The sequence below is a fragment of the Thamnophis sirtalis genome, unplaced genomic scaffold, assembly GCF_051295495.1.
Source record: "Thamnophis sirtalis isolate CommonGarterSnake01/CBP01778 unplaced genomic scaffold, rThaSir2_p1.2 scaffold_3, whole genome shotgun sequence".
Lineage (NCBI taxonomy): Eukaryota > Metazoa > Chordata > Lepidosauria > Squamata > Natricidae > Thamnophis > Thamnophis sirtalis.
This window is the reverse complement of record NW_028261383.1, coordinates 57,935,530-57,952,350: the sequence shown is the minus strand read 5'-3', so window position 1 is coordinate 57,952,350 and position 16,821 is coordinate 57,935,530. Positions and strand designations below refer to the sequence as shown.

Below are 16,821 nucleotides of genomic sequence, written 5' to 3'. Positions count from 1 at the left end.
GAAGTATAAGTAGGGGAGGATGTACAGCATAATGAGACTTGCAAAATTGTTAGGTAGACTATACTGAGAAATCAATTTTACAGGAAGGTTAAAACTACTTAAGATTAGCTAAAATAACAAATCCTTACAAGCCGTTTGTGAACATTATCTGCCTGTTGTGGACTTGAAATACTGTGCTATTTGTTGCTATGGTAGGCAACATGGATGCTATGATGGAGCTTGCATTCCTCCCTCAAGGCTGTCTTATTATTTACACAAACACCTCCAGTATGAAGCAACACAATTAGTGACATGTTTAAACTTACGAATTTCAGAACTAGTATTTCAGCAATTATCAAGAGCTATGAGAACAGCAAACCTGCATTAAATTGATACAGAAGTCCTATTTTACTCATGAGTTATTCCCTGGGAAGTATGAGAGGTCTGCAGTTTTAAGAAAGTATGGGTTTTTCTAAAGCTTTTTGTATAGCATGTATCTGTTTCATATGTTTTTGTCCACAGCTTCCATGATTTGCTTAGAATTTGCTTTAGTCACATTTCTATTATTTTTGGTCTACAAAGCAGAAAAAAATCAGATGAGACTGCGTGGAAAGCACATCCCTCCGCAATAGTATGCCTCCAGAGATATGATGTTCTGAAAATCGCAAAAACTTGGCTTTGTTACGGGGTTTAGGAGTACAGTGGCTGCTTAGGCTTTAACTTGACAGTTTTTCTTTCTGGTTTTGTCCTTCCAGATGCTTAGGATTTTTCATGATTTTTTCTGTTTTTAAAAATAATTTTATTAAACATTACAGTTAAAAAGATAAATACTAAAATAAATTTAAAAAAGGAAAAATATATAAAGAGTTGACTTCCTTCTTTATCAAAAGTATAAACAATTTTAGTAACTTAAATCACTTTCTCTTAAAATACAACTAATTATATATTCTTTCCGTATCTATTATCTATAAACAAATCCTTAAAGCCTTGTTCAGTCCTGGTCAGTGAAAGTCCATTGAAGATTACCAGAGATAACAACATACATATTTTAATCTTGATCAAATAAACCAACTTTAGATTCTTTGCTTTTAACAATCAAACTCCCTTTTGAAGACCCTGTAATTTGGGTTTTTTAATCCTTTCAAATAATATTTTTATCCTACCTTGAGTAATAATAAATAATAAGTAAAGAAGTGAATATATCCAACACACCTTCCTCCTCCTTATTCCCTACAACCACCCTGTGAGATGAGTTAGGCTGAAACAATATGACTGACCCGAAGTCATGTCCTAGGTACCGGTTTCTTTTCATTTTTTCTTTGTCCGTCTCACAAAATTCTTCAAAACTTTAATCAGGTCCAATTTGTAAATCCAATATTGGAAAGTTATTCAAGTCACTTTGTTTTTATTAGTACATCTCTTTTAATTGTTAAGACATCCACCAGTTTCATTTGTGTATCCAGTGTGGCATCTTTTTCTGTATCATTCTTGTAGCCTGTCACTTTAAAATCTAATCAGACTTTGTCTTGTCCAATAAAACTTGTTTCTCTTCTGTAACACATTTTAAATACCATCTAAAATGGCACATTCTTAACTTCTGAATCCATTATTCACATATATTCTTCTATAACTAGCTGCCAGTAACTTGGTAGAATGAATTGCATACAAATTAAATAAATAAATAAATATGCCCAATGTTGGAGTATTTTGCTTCAATTCTGTATTAGTAAATCAAATTTAAGTGCTCCTCTCCTTTAATTGTAACCTTTAGTTCCCTCTGGTTCCCAACCTTCAAAACCCCATCCAGGATTTTTGGGGGGACGGGGAGTAAAGAATTTATGATCATTTGGATTTTTGTGATTAATTTGAAAACTTATTTCAAATTCATCTGGACCCTTAGTCCACTTGTAACTTTCCTGCCAATATTCTAATTACCAGTTTGCTATTTATTCCAAAAAGACAATTTTTAAAAGTTCTTATATTTTTATTTCAAAATTCTTTTGCTGAAGATTGAAGGAAATTCACACACTAAATGCTATAAAACTTGTTGATTCAGAGGTTCCTAATAGTTGAAAAGCAAAAAGTAATTTAAGAAAGTGATTAAGAAATGAGGCTCAGTGAACCTTATGTATATTCTAGACATTATGGCTGTAAGTTTGGTTGAGCCCTCTTGACTCCCAGTTGCTCAACTCACAAGTAGACCACAAAAAAATTCAGATCCTGTAGTCTACTCACAAGGAGCAGCTATCCAGAGTCACTGCTCCTTCAAAGACATTTACGTCACCATGCATCCTCACTAGAAGTCCATTTTTTCTTTCTATTTTCACTATTTAATAATGTAAGCTGTACAGAGTTGCCTCGTGCTTTGGAGCCAAAAAGGAAGCATTAGTTTATTACAAAATTCCAAAATCAAATCAAGTATGATCTTGAAGGAAAAGACATTTTTGTTCTTAATCTTGTGGCATTCCTTTAGCATATTTGCAGGATGATAGTATCATATTGTCATTCCTTCTTAATGTGTACACCTTGAACAGACGTGCAAAAGGGGGGGGGGATTATTTAAAAAACTACTTTCACAAACACTGTGAAACATATTTAATAACATGACCAAAAGTATCTACAGAAATAAAATTTAAAGATAAAACACACAGCTGCTTTGAAGACAAAGGAATGTTTCTTTTCAGTGTTATTGACTACAAGATTAATTTCTGTTGCCAAGATGATTAATTATAAGAACACTGGTACAAAAATAATTTATTGACAAATAAATTGTTTAAAGTCAAAGTAATTCATAAAATTATAGAAACATACAGTACACCCCCCTCACATTTTGTAAATATTTAAGTATAACTTTACATGTGACGACACTGAAGAAATGACCCTTGGCTACAATGTAAAGTAGTGCATATACAGCTTGTATAACTGTAAATGTGCTGTCCTCTCAAAGTAATGCAACACACAGCCATTAATGAAGCAGAGCATGATCCCCTCTCTTCGGAGACTGGGCTGCAGGGCAGTATTCCAACCTGATAACCCCAAACACACCTCCAAAACAACCACTGCCTTGCTAAAGAAGCTGAGGGTAAAGATGATGGACTGGCCAAGTGTGTCTCCAGATTTAAACCCACTGAGCATGTGTGGGGCATCCTGAGACGGAAGATGGAGGTGCGCAAGGTCTCTAACATCCACCAGCTCCGTGATGTCGTCATGGAGGAGTTGAAGAGGACTCCAGTGGTAACCTGTGAAGTTCTGGTGAACTCTATGCCCAAGAGAGCTAAGGCAGTGCTGAAAAATAATGGTGGCCACACAAAATAATGACACTTTGGGCCCAATTGGACATTATCACTTAGGGGTATACTCACTTTTGTTGCCAACAGTTTAAACATTAATGGCTGTGTGTTGCGTTATTGTGAGCGGACAGCACATTTACAGCTATACAAGCTGTACACTCACTACTTTACATTGTAGCCAAGTGTCATTTCTTCAGTGACATGAAAAGATATACTTAAATATTTACAAAATGTGAGGGAGTGTACTTACTTATGTGATATACTGTATAATCACTTTCCTAGTTAAAAACTCTCTGAAGAAATTAAAAATGAATAAATTCAAATAGAAATTAAAAGCCTTCTATGAATAATCTTGATACACTATTTTACTCCCTTAACTTTGTTTCATTAGCCTGCATGCATGCAGGTATTTTTCACTTCAGCATAATTCAGCTAGGGAATTTCTGTGACTTTCAGTAAATGTATGTAAACAATATTTGTGTCTCTTTAAAAATGATTTAGCATTTACTTTTATTCTGTGAAAAGAGTGAATGGGTTAGTGTGTTGGAAAAAAATGTTCAGAAACAGAAAATACACTTCATTACTTCTTTGAGGTTATTTCTACATGTGTGTTAGATAAGTGGGTAATGCTTTTATTGCAGCAGTTAGTTGATTTGCTGCTCAGAAGAAATACTTAAATTTAGCTTGATAATTTTAAGAGCACTTCAGGTTTGTTTCTGTTTTCTTTCTGAAAAATTAAAATACTGACAGTTTGTGCCCCCAAGGTTTAACAACTAAAAACCCAAAACTCTTAGAATTAAAATCAACACCGAGGCACATTAAAGAGCAGAAACAAGTAACAGAATTGAACAAATTAAAAAAAGTTATTAAAGGATATTCCAAATTTAGGTCTATATTTACATTACGAAATAAATTTAAAAGGATCAAATCAACTTTACAAAAGCATTTCCTCTTCAGTTCTTCCCTCTTCTCTTTGCACCTTCTTACAAGTTATAAATTTTGTTGGTGTTTCGCCTTAGAACAGCTAACATGACAGGTAATGACACCTCTTTGAGACAGGCAATCTCTTTCACTGTGTGCAGAGCTACACCAGGATGAGAAAACCGGCTAACACTTTTTGGCACCTAGGAAAAAAAGGGAGCTTTAGACAAAGAACAGATTTCAACTCTAGATACAAGTACTAATCAGAAAGTAGGTTTAACACGTAACAAATTATTACTGTATTTTTTGCACTATGACACTCTGGACCATAAGACACACCTAGGTTTTGTGGATGAAAACAAGAAAAAAATTCTGCCTCTGCCTACCAGCATCCATTGGTATTCATCTGGCTAGTGTTCTTACAGCAAACAGCTTGGTCAGCTTCAGCACATTATCGCAGTCTGATTTAGCACGAGCAGTTAATTGGCAGTTGGATCAGCCTCCCAGAATAATGCCGATCAACTGTTCCAGGCTGTGGGGATCTCTGCCACCCATTGCTGCCTCCATGTGTCCCATTTTTGGACTGTTTCAGGCAGCAGGAATTGCCGCCGCCTATCACTGCCAATTGCCATTTGCGAATGAAGACGAACCCTGGTGGTGAGTGGTGGTGATCCCCACTGCCTGGAATGGGCCAAAAATGGGATGCACGGAGCCTAACAACGGGGCACACGGAGACCAAAATGGGATGCGTGGAGGCCAAAAATGGCCGTGGGGGGGGGGGGCTGCAGGTGGGCGGGACTTTGGCAACATTCGTTCTATAAGATGCATAGACATTTCCACCCACTTTTGGGGGGCAAAAAAGTGTGTCTTATAGTGCAAAAAATATGGTATATCTTGTATCAGATGTAGTCCTTTCTATAAGGTATGTCTTTCTACTGTTGCAAACAAACAATTGTTTTGATTAAAAATGTGTATAGCAACATGTAAAAAATCATGCAATTGCTAACAGACTTATCTACCTATTTCCTTTTACTGGCAGAAACTGACATCTCCTCCCAAAAAGTTTTGTTATCAATATATTAATGTGCAACTGATAGCAATTTCAGCCTCAAGTTTCACTTTTCTTACAACAGGGGTCCCCAACCTCAGAGCCACGGCCCACTACTGGGCCGTGAACTGTTCGGAACTGGGCTGCCTGAAGTGGCAGGCGAGACAGTGGGCATCCTCACTTGTGCGAGCAGCAATGAGCAAGTCCACCACTTGTGTAAATGGAGTTGTGCCCACATACATACTTGCCCACCGTCCAATACCCCATCCGCCGGGCCACAAAGCCAGAAAGGTTGGGGAACTCTGTCTTACAGCATTCAGTTACCCTCAAGTTCCCCGCCTATGAAATTTTTCAATTTCTATCCTCCTATATACAGCACTGTATGGCTAAAACAGTTACCACCCCAAAACAACTTCTTGTCATCTCATGTGAACCCCTATTATTTCCAAGCTATTAACCTCACCTTATTCCAACTGAAATGTTGCCTTCATATAGCATGCTGTTTAAGGAGCTGCTGTATAGCCGCAATGTGCTACTAGGTGCAGTGGCAATGTATTAAGTTAAAATAGATTCACGCAACCTTTCATCCTTCTGAGGTCGGTAAAATGAGGATCCAGATTGTTGGGGGCAATATGCTGACACTTGTAAACCACTCAGAGAGTGCTGTAAAGCACCATGGGGTGGTATATAAGCCTAAGTGCTATTGCTATACTACTTTTGTTCTTCAAGACTCATTAGTTTTAGGAAATATTTGCAGGCAGTCCTCAGTTAACAATTCATTCGTTTAGTTACAGTGAAGATGAACCAATGTAACTTGACTGATTCCCTAAAGTTATGGTTGTTACAGAGCTTCCATGACTACATAGCCAAAATTTGGGTGCTAGGCAGCTTATTCGGACTTAAAACCAGAGGGGCACTTCTCTCATACACCTATTTCCCCCCCAACATCTCTGCCCTTTTAAATGCCCTGCACAGCATCATTCCTCAGCAGTGGTGGCATTGCTGGAAATGAAATAGAAGCACAGGGCTTTCAGCAGTCTCAACCAACTATTATCACCCCAGGGCTTCTACTTCAGCCCAGTACTGCTATCCTTTATTGCTGAAGAGTGTTACCTCAAGCCCCATGCCGCAGCCAGTCAGAGCTTAGTCCCAGCCATTCCATGCTCCACAGGATGTGCGTGCCCACTTGATCTTTGCCACCTTTCTTCTGCTGGTGACCCAACCATGTGCTATTCAAGGCAGCTGCTGGCCTTGCCAGAACTTCTTCTCAAGGCCATGTGCATGCGTCTCCAAACTATGTGCTGCCTCGTTATTATGCTTCAGAAAGACTCTTGAGGCCTTCTGAAAAATAATGAGGCCATGGGCATTTGGGGGAAGTGTGGGCGCAGCTTTCTCTGAGCTTTTGGAAGGTCTCAAAAATCTCTTAAAGCATCTTGAGGAGGCAGCATGCAGTTTGGAGAACTGTATATGTAGCCTCGGAAAGGCTTGACATGGCCAGAGCTATCTTGCATACCTTGCTGGGAGTGAAAGGGCCTATGAAGCACAGATTGGTGGGGATGGCTGGGGTTTGTGCTGTGGGGCTGGTTGTGGCGCAGGGCTTGAGGTTTGGCACCCTTCAATGGTGCCAGCAGTGCTGCAGCATTGCTGTTACTATCATCCCCACTGCCAAATGTTGAACTGCAGGGCGGAAAAAAAGACAGAGATAGGAGGGACATGGAGGAGGAATTAAGACAGTCCCTAACCTTATCAAGGCTTCAGTCAGAGATGGACCAAACTGGGAATTGCTTGGATCATGGTGGCTCCTCACATAACTACTGGTGGTATTTAGTTAATGACAGCAACAGAAACTGCTAATATTGCTGTCATTAAGCAATGCAGTCAGGTGACATTGCACTTTATGCCATCAATTATCGATAGAAATTCCAGTAAATATTTCTGTTTAACTGAGGACTACCTATGAGGCTTACATTCTATCTGTTCCATTTGCATTAACTGTTCAGAAATTTGAACTATCGATACTGGTTGAGGTATTAAATTTTTTTCATACTAAGTAAATTATGTAACATTAGCACAAATGAATATATAATATACCATGGATTAGGAATAATTTCATTTAATACATAAACTATGTAGTTGTTAAGGACCATTTTGCCTCTGCTTTATTTCTTTGCATATCATAAAAATTCAGCAATGAAGGCAGAATTAAATTTAGATCTACTTTTAATTCTATTTCTACAAATACACTGATTTCAGTTTTTACTGGATATGGAAAGCTTTAAACTAATGGAATCTTTTGGTGCCTGTAATATTGTAATGTCTTTGTTATCAATCTTATGTTACAGTTTTCCGAGATATCACTTGCATCAACTATTTTATTACAAATTAAGAGAAAAAGTAATGTCAGCCTTTTCACATTTCAAAATCTCATTTTCTATCTGAGTACTTTCCCTCTCAAAAACAAAAAAAAACCCCACTTATCTTAATTCAGTATAAACAGTGATAGTGGATGTATTTTTAAAACCAATCTTACCTGCCGAGGAAGAAAATAAGGTGCATCTGTTTCTACCACTATTCTACTTAATGGGATTTTTCGAACAGATTCTCTAGCCTCAATTGCTGATGGGTAAGACAGCAACGCGGTGAATCCAACAGTTAGATTTGGAAAGTAGTCTAAAAGTGGTTCAATGACATTATACCTGCCAGTGAAGCAATGCCTATGAAGGGATCAAAAAGAATGGTCATCCAACTATGTCAAACAAATAACCAGTAATGAAGATCATACTAAAGACTTGACAAAATAGTTATGTAGCATAGTAGCTGCCATTTCAGTAATTCTTTTTTGGTATGAAAACCTTTAATCAAAATTATCTTGAATGGAAGCAATTATTTATGGAACCTTATTTCAATTAAATTCTTTCATTCAGATTATGGTTTCATTTTCAGCTTTGATTTGTGAGTTAGAAGAGTCCATGGGGAAAAAATTATTTGATGCATAAGATAAAGATTCACCTTGCACATATGTGCTAGTCGTTCCCGACTCTAGAAGGCGGTGCTCATCATTCAAAGCTGAAGAGCCAGCTCTGTCCAAAGATGTCTCCGTGGTCATGTAGCCGGCATAACTAAACGGCGAAGGCGCACGGAACCCTGTTACCTTCCCACCAAAGATGGTTCCTATTTTTCTACTTGCATTTTTACATGCTAGGTTAACAAGCTGGTACAATTAACGGAAGCTCACTCCATTACGCAGCGCTAGGGATTCGAACCACAGACCTTTCTGATCAACAAGCTCAGTGTCTTAGCCACTGAGCCATCGCGTCCCTCATTGATGCTTAGCTGTCCATAAACTGTAAGATCTTGGCAACTGAAATTTCTTATTTTTTAATAATTTTTCAAAGGTGTTATCTACATCTCATGGTAGTATTCTAATCAGGCAGACTGTTATTCCCCTCAAGATTCAATTAGTTTTTTTTTAAAAAAAAAAAACAGGAATGATACAACTTAAGAACACAGTACAATTACCTGTGTATTTTGTAGTCTTTTGGTACACATTTTTTCATGATTTCTAACAGATCACCATCAGCATCTCTGCAGTGTATAACCAAAGGCTTCTTTAAGGAAACAGCTAGATTCAGTTGCCTCTCAAAAACCTGAAGCAAGTAAAAAGCAGCACACCTTCAAATGCCATTACAACTGCCCTGAGAACAAAAGTAAGACATGGGGGAAATATGCTAGCATTAAGCACAGCCTTTTATAATGTAACCAAACCAAAGCATATTATGAATACTTAAATTCAAGAAATATTGGACTGTTTTCAGTTATTTATCACGTTTACCATTTTAGGACAGCATTGCATACACGGTATTTCTCTGGAAATAGCACTTCACAATGATTCAAGAACTCATTCTGAAGTTAAAAAAAAAAAAGGCTCTGAATTTGTCACAATGATTCAACAATCCACTCCGGAGTAAAAAAAAAAGATTCTGAATTTGTAATGTTCTGACCTTAGGTTTGAAACTGGTACTTTGAGCAGTAACTGGGGCCATTTCAGCTCAGAATATGGTTGGATACTTCCAGCAAGACCATAATAGTTGCTTTGAATTTGAAACAGAGCAATTTGATTTCAAAATTTGGCATTTGGGTTCAAAACTTTTTGGTTACTTCTGCAATCCACCACTCATTGTTTATTAAAACTATTATCACCTTCAGTGGTCTGACAAGGTATTTTGTCTAAAACCAGTTAAATCAATGCAATTACTGTTAAGTATTACGCAATTATAAAATATCTTAACACAGTTTAGTATAAAAATTTACCTTATGCTGCGTTGAAATTTCTGTACTACATTTATGAGAGTAATCCAGTCCTATTTCGCCAAAGGCAATCGCTTTGGGGTGTCTCATTGCCTGCAAGATATTTCTTTCATGAAGTTCTGTGTAATAACGAGCAAAATGCGGATGGCAGCCAAATGCCCCCCAAACCATGTCTTCTTTTAATAAATCTTCCCACAAGTTGTTTTTTAAAGTACGAGGGTCACAAAAATCAGCTATGCAGCCCTGAAATTCTTTAGGAAAAGTGCCACTATATATTTTCCTAAATTCAGAAAAAGAACCTCTGAAATCTGTTTTTGAATATAACATGTCCAAATGACAGTGCGTGTCAATAAACCCTTCTTCTAAATATTTGGGCAAACTCCTAGGAAAATCCTGGTTTACACAATTATTAGTGAAAGAATGTGACTTGCGTGATGAGAAGATGGGAACATATGATCCTATTTCCATACTATGACGTCTTTTTTTCTCTTTATAGTCCAATAACGAACCATATAACCACTCTCTCTCTTGCATACTTTCCACTGAAGGTTTTTTATCCTTCGTTGTATTCACTGAGCGTTCTAAAGAAATGTCACAGAGATTATTGGAATATGAGGTGTTTTCAGTGGGGCTTGAAAAAGAATGTGTTGGCTTTGGACTGCTTGTCCAGTATTTTGTATAATCACTCATTTTCTGACTGTATAAATGAGGAGGATACATCACAAATTCTGTCATTGACAATGACATTTCCTTTGGTTCTGAAAGATTGTGGTTAGGGATGGAATCTTCTTGTGAAAAAGTAACCAGTGATTCTCCATCTTCCGTGTCGGACCAAATATTTTCAGCTGAAAGCTCTTTCTTGGGCTCCATAAACTGAAAAAAAAGGAGGGGATCCATTTAAGATGAGCATGAAAATAATGATGAAAATTATTCAAAAATCTATTTTTTTCTATAACAATATTTAAAATGACAGCCATGTGATCCCTACCCTCAGCAGCTTCCCATGCAGTATATCCAATGACCGGACTGTCCCTAACCTTTCCAAAATGTTCCAGTGCAACACAATTTTCCAGCAGGTCAATACAATCTTCCCACTGACCTCCCTTCCCTCTCTAACCTGAACTGCTGATAGACTTACTAAGCATCTAAAACCAGTTGTTCTAAGAGTTTACTTTGAACACTACTCTTATTGGGCATGCCACAGTTCTACAAGGAAGATATAACTATTCTCATAGTAAAAAAAAAGAGAGAGAAAATTGCTGTAGTAAAGAAATAAAAAAATAACATCTAAAGCTAGATTATTTCGTGGCACGACAAAACCGCGCTCGACTAAGCCGCGCCCAATTAAACCGCGTCGCTGACGTCATCAACAGGGCGACAACAGCGAGCGCGGAGAAAGAAGGGCGCTTTAAATAGCACTTTGAAAGCAAGCCGATTCAACTTAAGGTAAGGGTTAGGTTAAGGGTTAGGGTTAGGTTTAGGGTTAGGTTAAGGGTTAGGGTTAGGTTTAGGGTTAGGTTAAGGATTAGGAATAGGTTAAGGGTTAGGTTTAGGGTTAGGTTAAGGGTTAGGTTTAGGGGGGTTAGGTTTAGGTTTAGGGGTTAATTTTAGGTTTAGTGTTTACAGCGTGCTTCTGTCTCCGCGCTGTTGATGACGTCAGCTATGCGGTTTAGTCGAGCGCGGTTTTGTGGTGGAACCAGATTATTTATGTCATTAAGGCAAATAGTTGGAAGTAATATGATTCATTAAGTAAGTGTAACTCATTCTGAATAATTTAGGGTCTACTAAGGACGTCTGACTAAAATATGTGTATTAATAACTTGTTATCAGAAAGTCTTAAAAATCATGCAACTTGAAACCCCCCAGAAAAGCTAACATAGTCTCAAACTGAAGCTAATTTGTGAATGTATGTTTGTCAAACATAGAAATAACATTTCAGTAAAAAATATAGATCTTCTGTGTATGTGGAATCACATTTCTATCTACCACTTAAATCTCCCACAATTGTGCCACTTCTAAAAGTCTACATAATTAGAACCCTTAAATATTTTATCAATTAAAGTGACTCTCTTGATACTTAAGTCTGCTATAATTCTTGCACTATCTATGTAAAGAATAATGAAAAGCTGAGGGCATTTTAGAACATTTCCAGACTAAGTTGTAAATGTGTTTTCATTCAATTTAGGTTTTTTAGATTTGGTTAAAATAGCGACGTTAATATTATTTAATAATTATGTTTTTTAGAAATAGCCTTCTAATAGGTTAATGTTTTACCTTTCGATCTGTTTCTGAATCATCCATTAACACTGATTCTTGAGAGGATTCAACAGTTGTCTGGAAATTCACAAACTTCTCTGTGGCATCACTTTGTGCACTGGATGAAATGGAGGAAATACATTGGTCTTTTGTTATGCTTTTTTGTTTTGCAGAACCACTAATGCCTTTTATAAGAGCTTTCTGATTGTTACTATTCTGCTTGGTCTCTTCGGCTTCACATTTTGAATTTTCAACTATGCTTCTCAAGTTGGTTTCTGATTTCCCCCATTTTTTTTTACTTTGGCTAGCAAAAATATTCCCATCAGAGATTTTACTTAGCTGTTTAGGAGAGACTTGCTCATCTTTTTGCCCTCCAATTTGTGAACAGCTAGACTTGCTTTTAAATTTGTGCTCTGAGCGGCTATTTTCTTTCTTCGTTTTACTCTGCCCAACATCTATTTTTTCTTTTACTGAAACCTGCGAGTCATCTGATCCCTGATAAAGTTCTACTTCATCTTCATAACTTGATCGTATGTGAATGTATTTGGAAGTAACCACTGGTTTGGAAAGTTCTCTTGTGTTACACTTAGTTTTATTTTCTCTTTTTGTAGAAGCTTTTTCAACATTGGAATCTTCTTGCACATCAAGTTCATTCTCAAGTCTTGACAGTCGATGACTTTGCTTTGACCTAACCAAAGGTTTGGCAAGTTCTCTTACGCTATATTTAGAACTTTTGTCTTCTGTGTCTTTCACAGTCTTCTTAAAGCTGGAAGTCTGTTGAAGTTCCAAATCATATTCAGATTTTGATCGTTTATGTCTATGTTTTGAACCATGCCTTGGTTTGGAAACTTTAACACTATGCCCAGTTTTATTATCTGTTTTTGTAACTGCTTTCTCAGTGTTGGGATCCTGTTGAAAATCTGTTTCATGCTCTGGTCTTGATATTGTGGAAATTTGTGTCAATCCAGTTCCTGGTTTAGAAATCTCTTTTGTACTGTACTTCAAAGTTTTATTTTCTTTTTGTGGAGTAGCTTTTTTGAAGTTGGAGTCCTGCTGAAGCTCTGTTTTTTTTTCAAATCGCAATTCTGCAGAGCTTTCTGATTTCAATAAAACCTTCTGAATGTTGGATTCTTGGTCTTTTTCTTCTGAACTTGACATTAGAGATACACGTCTTGAACTGCCATCTGACCAACATGATTCTTTATTGCCTTGCTTAACAGAAATATTAATACGTTCCTTTGGTGCAGTTTTCAAGCAATGTGATTTGTTTCCAGTTTGTTGCTCTTTAATTTCTGATACAACCGAAAATTGTCTCACGCTGTTAATTGAACCAAGTTCCTCTTCTTTAGAAGTGCTTTCCTTATGAATTCCATTTAAAGATGAAGGTTTTCTTCGGGCTTGCAATTGTCCCCCCAATATACCGAGCAGAGCTTTACGATATATTAATCGAGATCCCTCATCCTGATCTTGGCCTTTTATTCTTTTCCGGCCACATTCAGCCAGCCACTTTTCTTTTAAATCATTTTTTCTTTCAGGGACTGCTGCAATATTTATTCTTGCATCACTGCAATCTTCTTGCTTGATCTAAATAGTAAAGAGTAAGGTAAGCTTCATAAATTGTAAGTAAAAGCCAACTCACAAAACTATTTAGCTCACACTAGGTTAGGGAGCAATGGCCATGTTCATCAGTAATAACAATACTGAGATTTGAAGTAATTATTGTTTATTGGCTGTACATTCTATGTTGCTACAGAAATGCTCTTTCCTCTTACTTGGCTCCTCACACCATTCAGACTAACCCTGCCAGAATCCGAAACTTGCCATGTCACCAGGGCTCCTGTCAATCTACTCTTAAATACAAAACTGCAAGTCAACATTTGTTCTTATGTTTACAGTTGCTTACTACAATGGCTGTAACCAGACAAAATAATTTAGATGATAACATAAACTTATCAAATTCTAGTTAAGTTAAATGTTTCTGCTAGTAGGAACAAAATTGCTAGAGAAGTAAACTCATAAAAAAAATAATCTAATATTTATTAAAGACTGTCAGAAAACAAAAAAAAATATCTAGGATATATAATTTAAAAATATTTTTGAAGTCTAAATACTTCAAAAAATTACAAAATGAAAGCCTAATGATAAAAGTGGAATTATCCTCCAAAGGAATCGAAGGTTATCAAAATACAGCATAATGTATTTAGTCAACTATGGGATTTTTGAGGGCGTTCATCACTAAAGCCTTACAAAACAGCACTGCATAACAAATAACTGCAGAGTAATAAAAACATCTAAGAATCAACAGCAACATCTATATTCTAATTTCCTTTGCAACTACTTTTACTCAGCAATTTCGGTTGCTACTTAACACACCTTTAGTTTCAGGGATTCCCGAGGGGAAAATGCCACATTTTTCGTCTCCATGTCAGAAGCAGCAGGCTTTGTGAGGAAGGTTTTGCTGAGGACAGGAGGCTCTTGCCCACCGCCGCTGATATCATCATCTACTTCAAATTCATCAGAGGAAGAATCCGCGGCAGCGAACGAAGTTCGGGAGAACTCCCTGCAGGAAAAGACCGGGGAGAAAACGCGGGTCTTCCCAAACGCGGCCGGCCCGCTGACGCCGGGACTTCCGCGAGCAGGCTGGGCCGGTGCTTCGGCGATCTTGCTGAATTTCGCAGGTGAGCTTGCAGCGAAGCCGTCCCACTCGATTTTGCGTCTCCTGCTCGGCTGCATCGGGGCTAAATTATCTGGATATCAAAACGGGGAGGAGAGGGGTGGGTTAGAAAAGGCAATCTTTAAACACATTTCCGCTTGACTGGTGCAGTCGCTTTATTTAAAAATATTATATACATACATACATACATACACACACACACATACATATATATGGTTTAAATATATATATATATTTAAATAATTATTTAATTATATAAATATTTAAACCTCGCATCAACCGAAAATGCAAATAAAGGACCATTAGAGAACGCTAAAAAGGGTCTCCCACCTTTATACGCGCGATCTCGGATAAAACGACCGTCAACAAAAGCCATCTTTAACGCCAAAATATAGGAGAGGGGGCGCGGATTCGCTCAGCAGCAGAGCGCCACGGCCCTTTCCCGGGCCCATCTCAGGGGCGCCAGGCGCACCCACCCTCCTCCAGCCTCCTTCTGCGAGAGAAGCAACACCCGGGAAGTGGGGTCGCGGGGAAGACAGGCGGAGGGCCACCCTGGCAATGCCCAGAAGGCTACTTCGCGACGAGCCCGAAAGGAGAAGAAGAGGATCGCGCATAACCTTCTTCCAGGCCTTGGCCACGGCCGCCTCCGCCGTCCGCTCATTGGTTGATTCCGGCCACCTCCGCTCGCGAGCCCGCCCTTTGACGAGTCGCCCGGCTGAATCCGCTTCCCGATACCTTCTCGCGGCCTCCTCCCGCCGCGCGCCGCCACTCCCCCCCGACTCCGAGAAACACCTCCCCAAAAGCGTCCGGGATTGCGAAGGGGGGGCTCGGAAGCCTTCGAAGCTGGAAAAGCTGCCTTGACTTGGAGGCCTGAGCCTGGAAGGGCGGGGCTTTAGTTTCAGGTCACGTGGGTGCTCGGATGGCAATAGGTGTGAGCCATTTGAACGGCCGCTTCTGGGAAAGTGAAAGTAGTGGTAGTTTTGTCCCAAAGGTGCTTTTTTTTTTTTTTTTTTTTTTAAGAGGCAACTGGACTTCCTGGTTTTTCTTTGAAAACGTTTCGCTTCTCATCCGAGAAACTTATTCAGCTTTGGCTTCATGGTGGCTGAATGGAAGGATTTATGTTTCTTTGCAGACAGAACAAACAAAAAACTCAATGGATCGCTCGCTGTTTTTCTGTCATCAATTTATTATGTTTCTAAATGCATTTTTCCTCAATCCTGCTGCTGCCTCTGGGTCCTCATTACCACCAAATGTAGATCAGGGATATCCAATTTGTGCAACATTTTGGACTTGTGAATTCCCAGTACACAGGTCTTATAGAGGCTCAGTTTGGATACACCTGCTGTGGGCCAATGGAAAGAACAGCATTTGCCAAATTTGGAGAAAAGGGAGAATTATTCTTCCTCTTCTTCCAAGCACTATTTATCTACTTATGAAATGTCCTCCTCTAAGGCAGTGGTTCCCAAACTTGGCAACTTTAAGACTTGTGGACTTCAACTCCCAGAATTCTCCAGCTAGCTCTTCTGGCTGGAGAACTCTGGGAGTTGAAGTCCACAAGTCTTAAAGTTGCCAAGTTTGGGAACCACTGCTCTAAGGAGAGCTCCTCTGCCTCTCCCTCAGTGAAATAGGACTAATGATGCCTCCAGCTGGTACTGAGATAAGAGAAATTTCCACAGTGTTTATTTCAGGATAAAAGGGGACAGAAGAAGCTATGGCAGATTATCTTGCAAGAAACAGCTAGGAATACCATTGTGCTAGATATTTGAGTGTAGTCATTTATGGAGTAAGTGGAAGCTATATACAGGTGAAACTCGAAAAATTAGAATATCGTGCAAAAGTTCATTTATTTCAGTAATGCAACTTAGAAGGTAAAACTAATATATGAGATAGACTCATTACATGCAAAGCAAGATAGTTCAAGCTGTGATTTGTCATAATTGGGATGATTATGGCTTACAGCTCATGAAAACCCCAAATCCACTGTCTCTGAAAATTAGAATATTACATGCAATCAATAAAACAAGGATTGTACATAGAACAATATTGGACCTCTGAAAAATATAAGCATGCATATGTACTCAGTACATAGTTTGGGCCCCTTTTGCAGCAATTACTGCCTCAATGCAGCATGGCATGGAAGCTATCAGCCTGTGGCACTGCTGAGGTGTTATGGAAGACCAGGATGCTTCAATAGCAGCCTTCAGCTTTTCTGCATTGTTCGGTCTCATGTCTCTCATCTTTCTCTTGGCAATGCCCCATAGATTCTCTATGGGGCTCAGGTCAGACAAGTTTGCTGGTCAATCAAGCACAGTAATCCCAACAATCATTGAACCAGGTTTTGGTGC

The 16,821-nt window shown here is 38.5% G+C and overlaps 1 protein-coding gene across 3 annotated transcripts; it reads right to left on the bottom strand.

The window, feature by feature from the left end:
* Positions 1–2,559: 2,559 nt before the first annotated feature.
* Positions 2,560–15,230, bottom strand: TATDN2 (TatD DNase domain containing 2). 3 transcript variants are annotated; one of them, XM_014059141.2, is made up of 7 exons: positions 15,094–15,230; positions 14,176–14,549; positions 11,821–13,386; positions 9,550–10,419; positions 8,758–8,885; positions 7,769–7,952; positions 2,560–4,393 (listed from the first exon to the last, which is right to left on the bottom strand). In XM_014059141.2, the coding sequence occupies exons 2-7, from the start codon at positions 14,533–14,535 to the stop codon at positions 4,253–4,255; spliced, it is 3,249 nt and encodes a 1,082-aa protein (XP_013914616.2). In that variant the 5' UTR covers positions 14,536–14,549; positions 15,094–15,230; the 3' UTR covers positions 2,560–4,252. The 3 variants fall into 3 exon arrangements, with proteins under 3 accessions (XP_013914616.2, XP_013914614.2, XP_013914617.2); XM_014059139.2 differs by lacking the exon at positions 15,094–15,230 and adding an exon at positions 14,807–15,087; XM_014059142.2 differs by lacking the exons at positions 2,560–4,393; positions 7,769–7,952; positions 15,094–15,230 and adding an exon at positions 14,807–15,087 and having other exon boundaries at positions 8,801–8,933.
* Between the last annotated feature and the right edge of the window lie 1,591 nt (positions 15,231–16,821).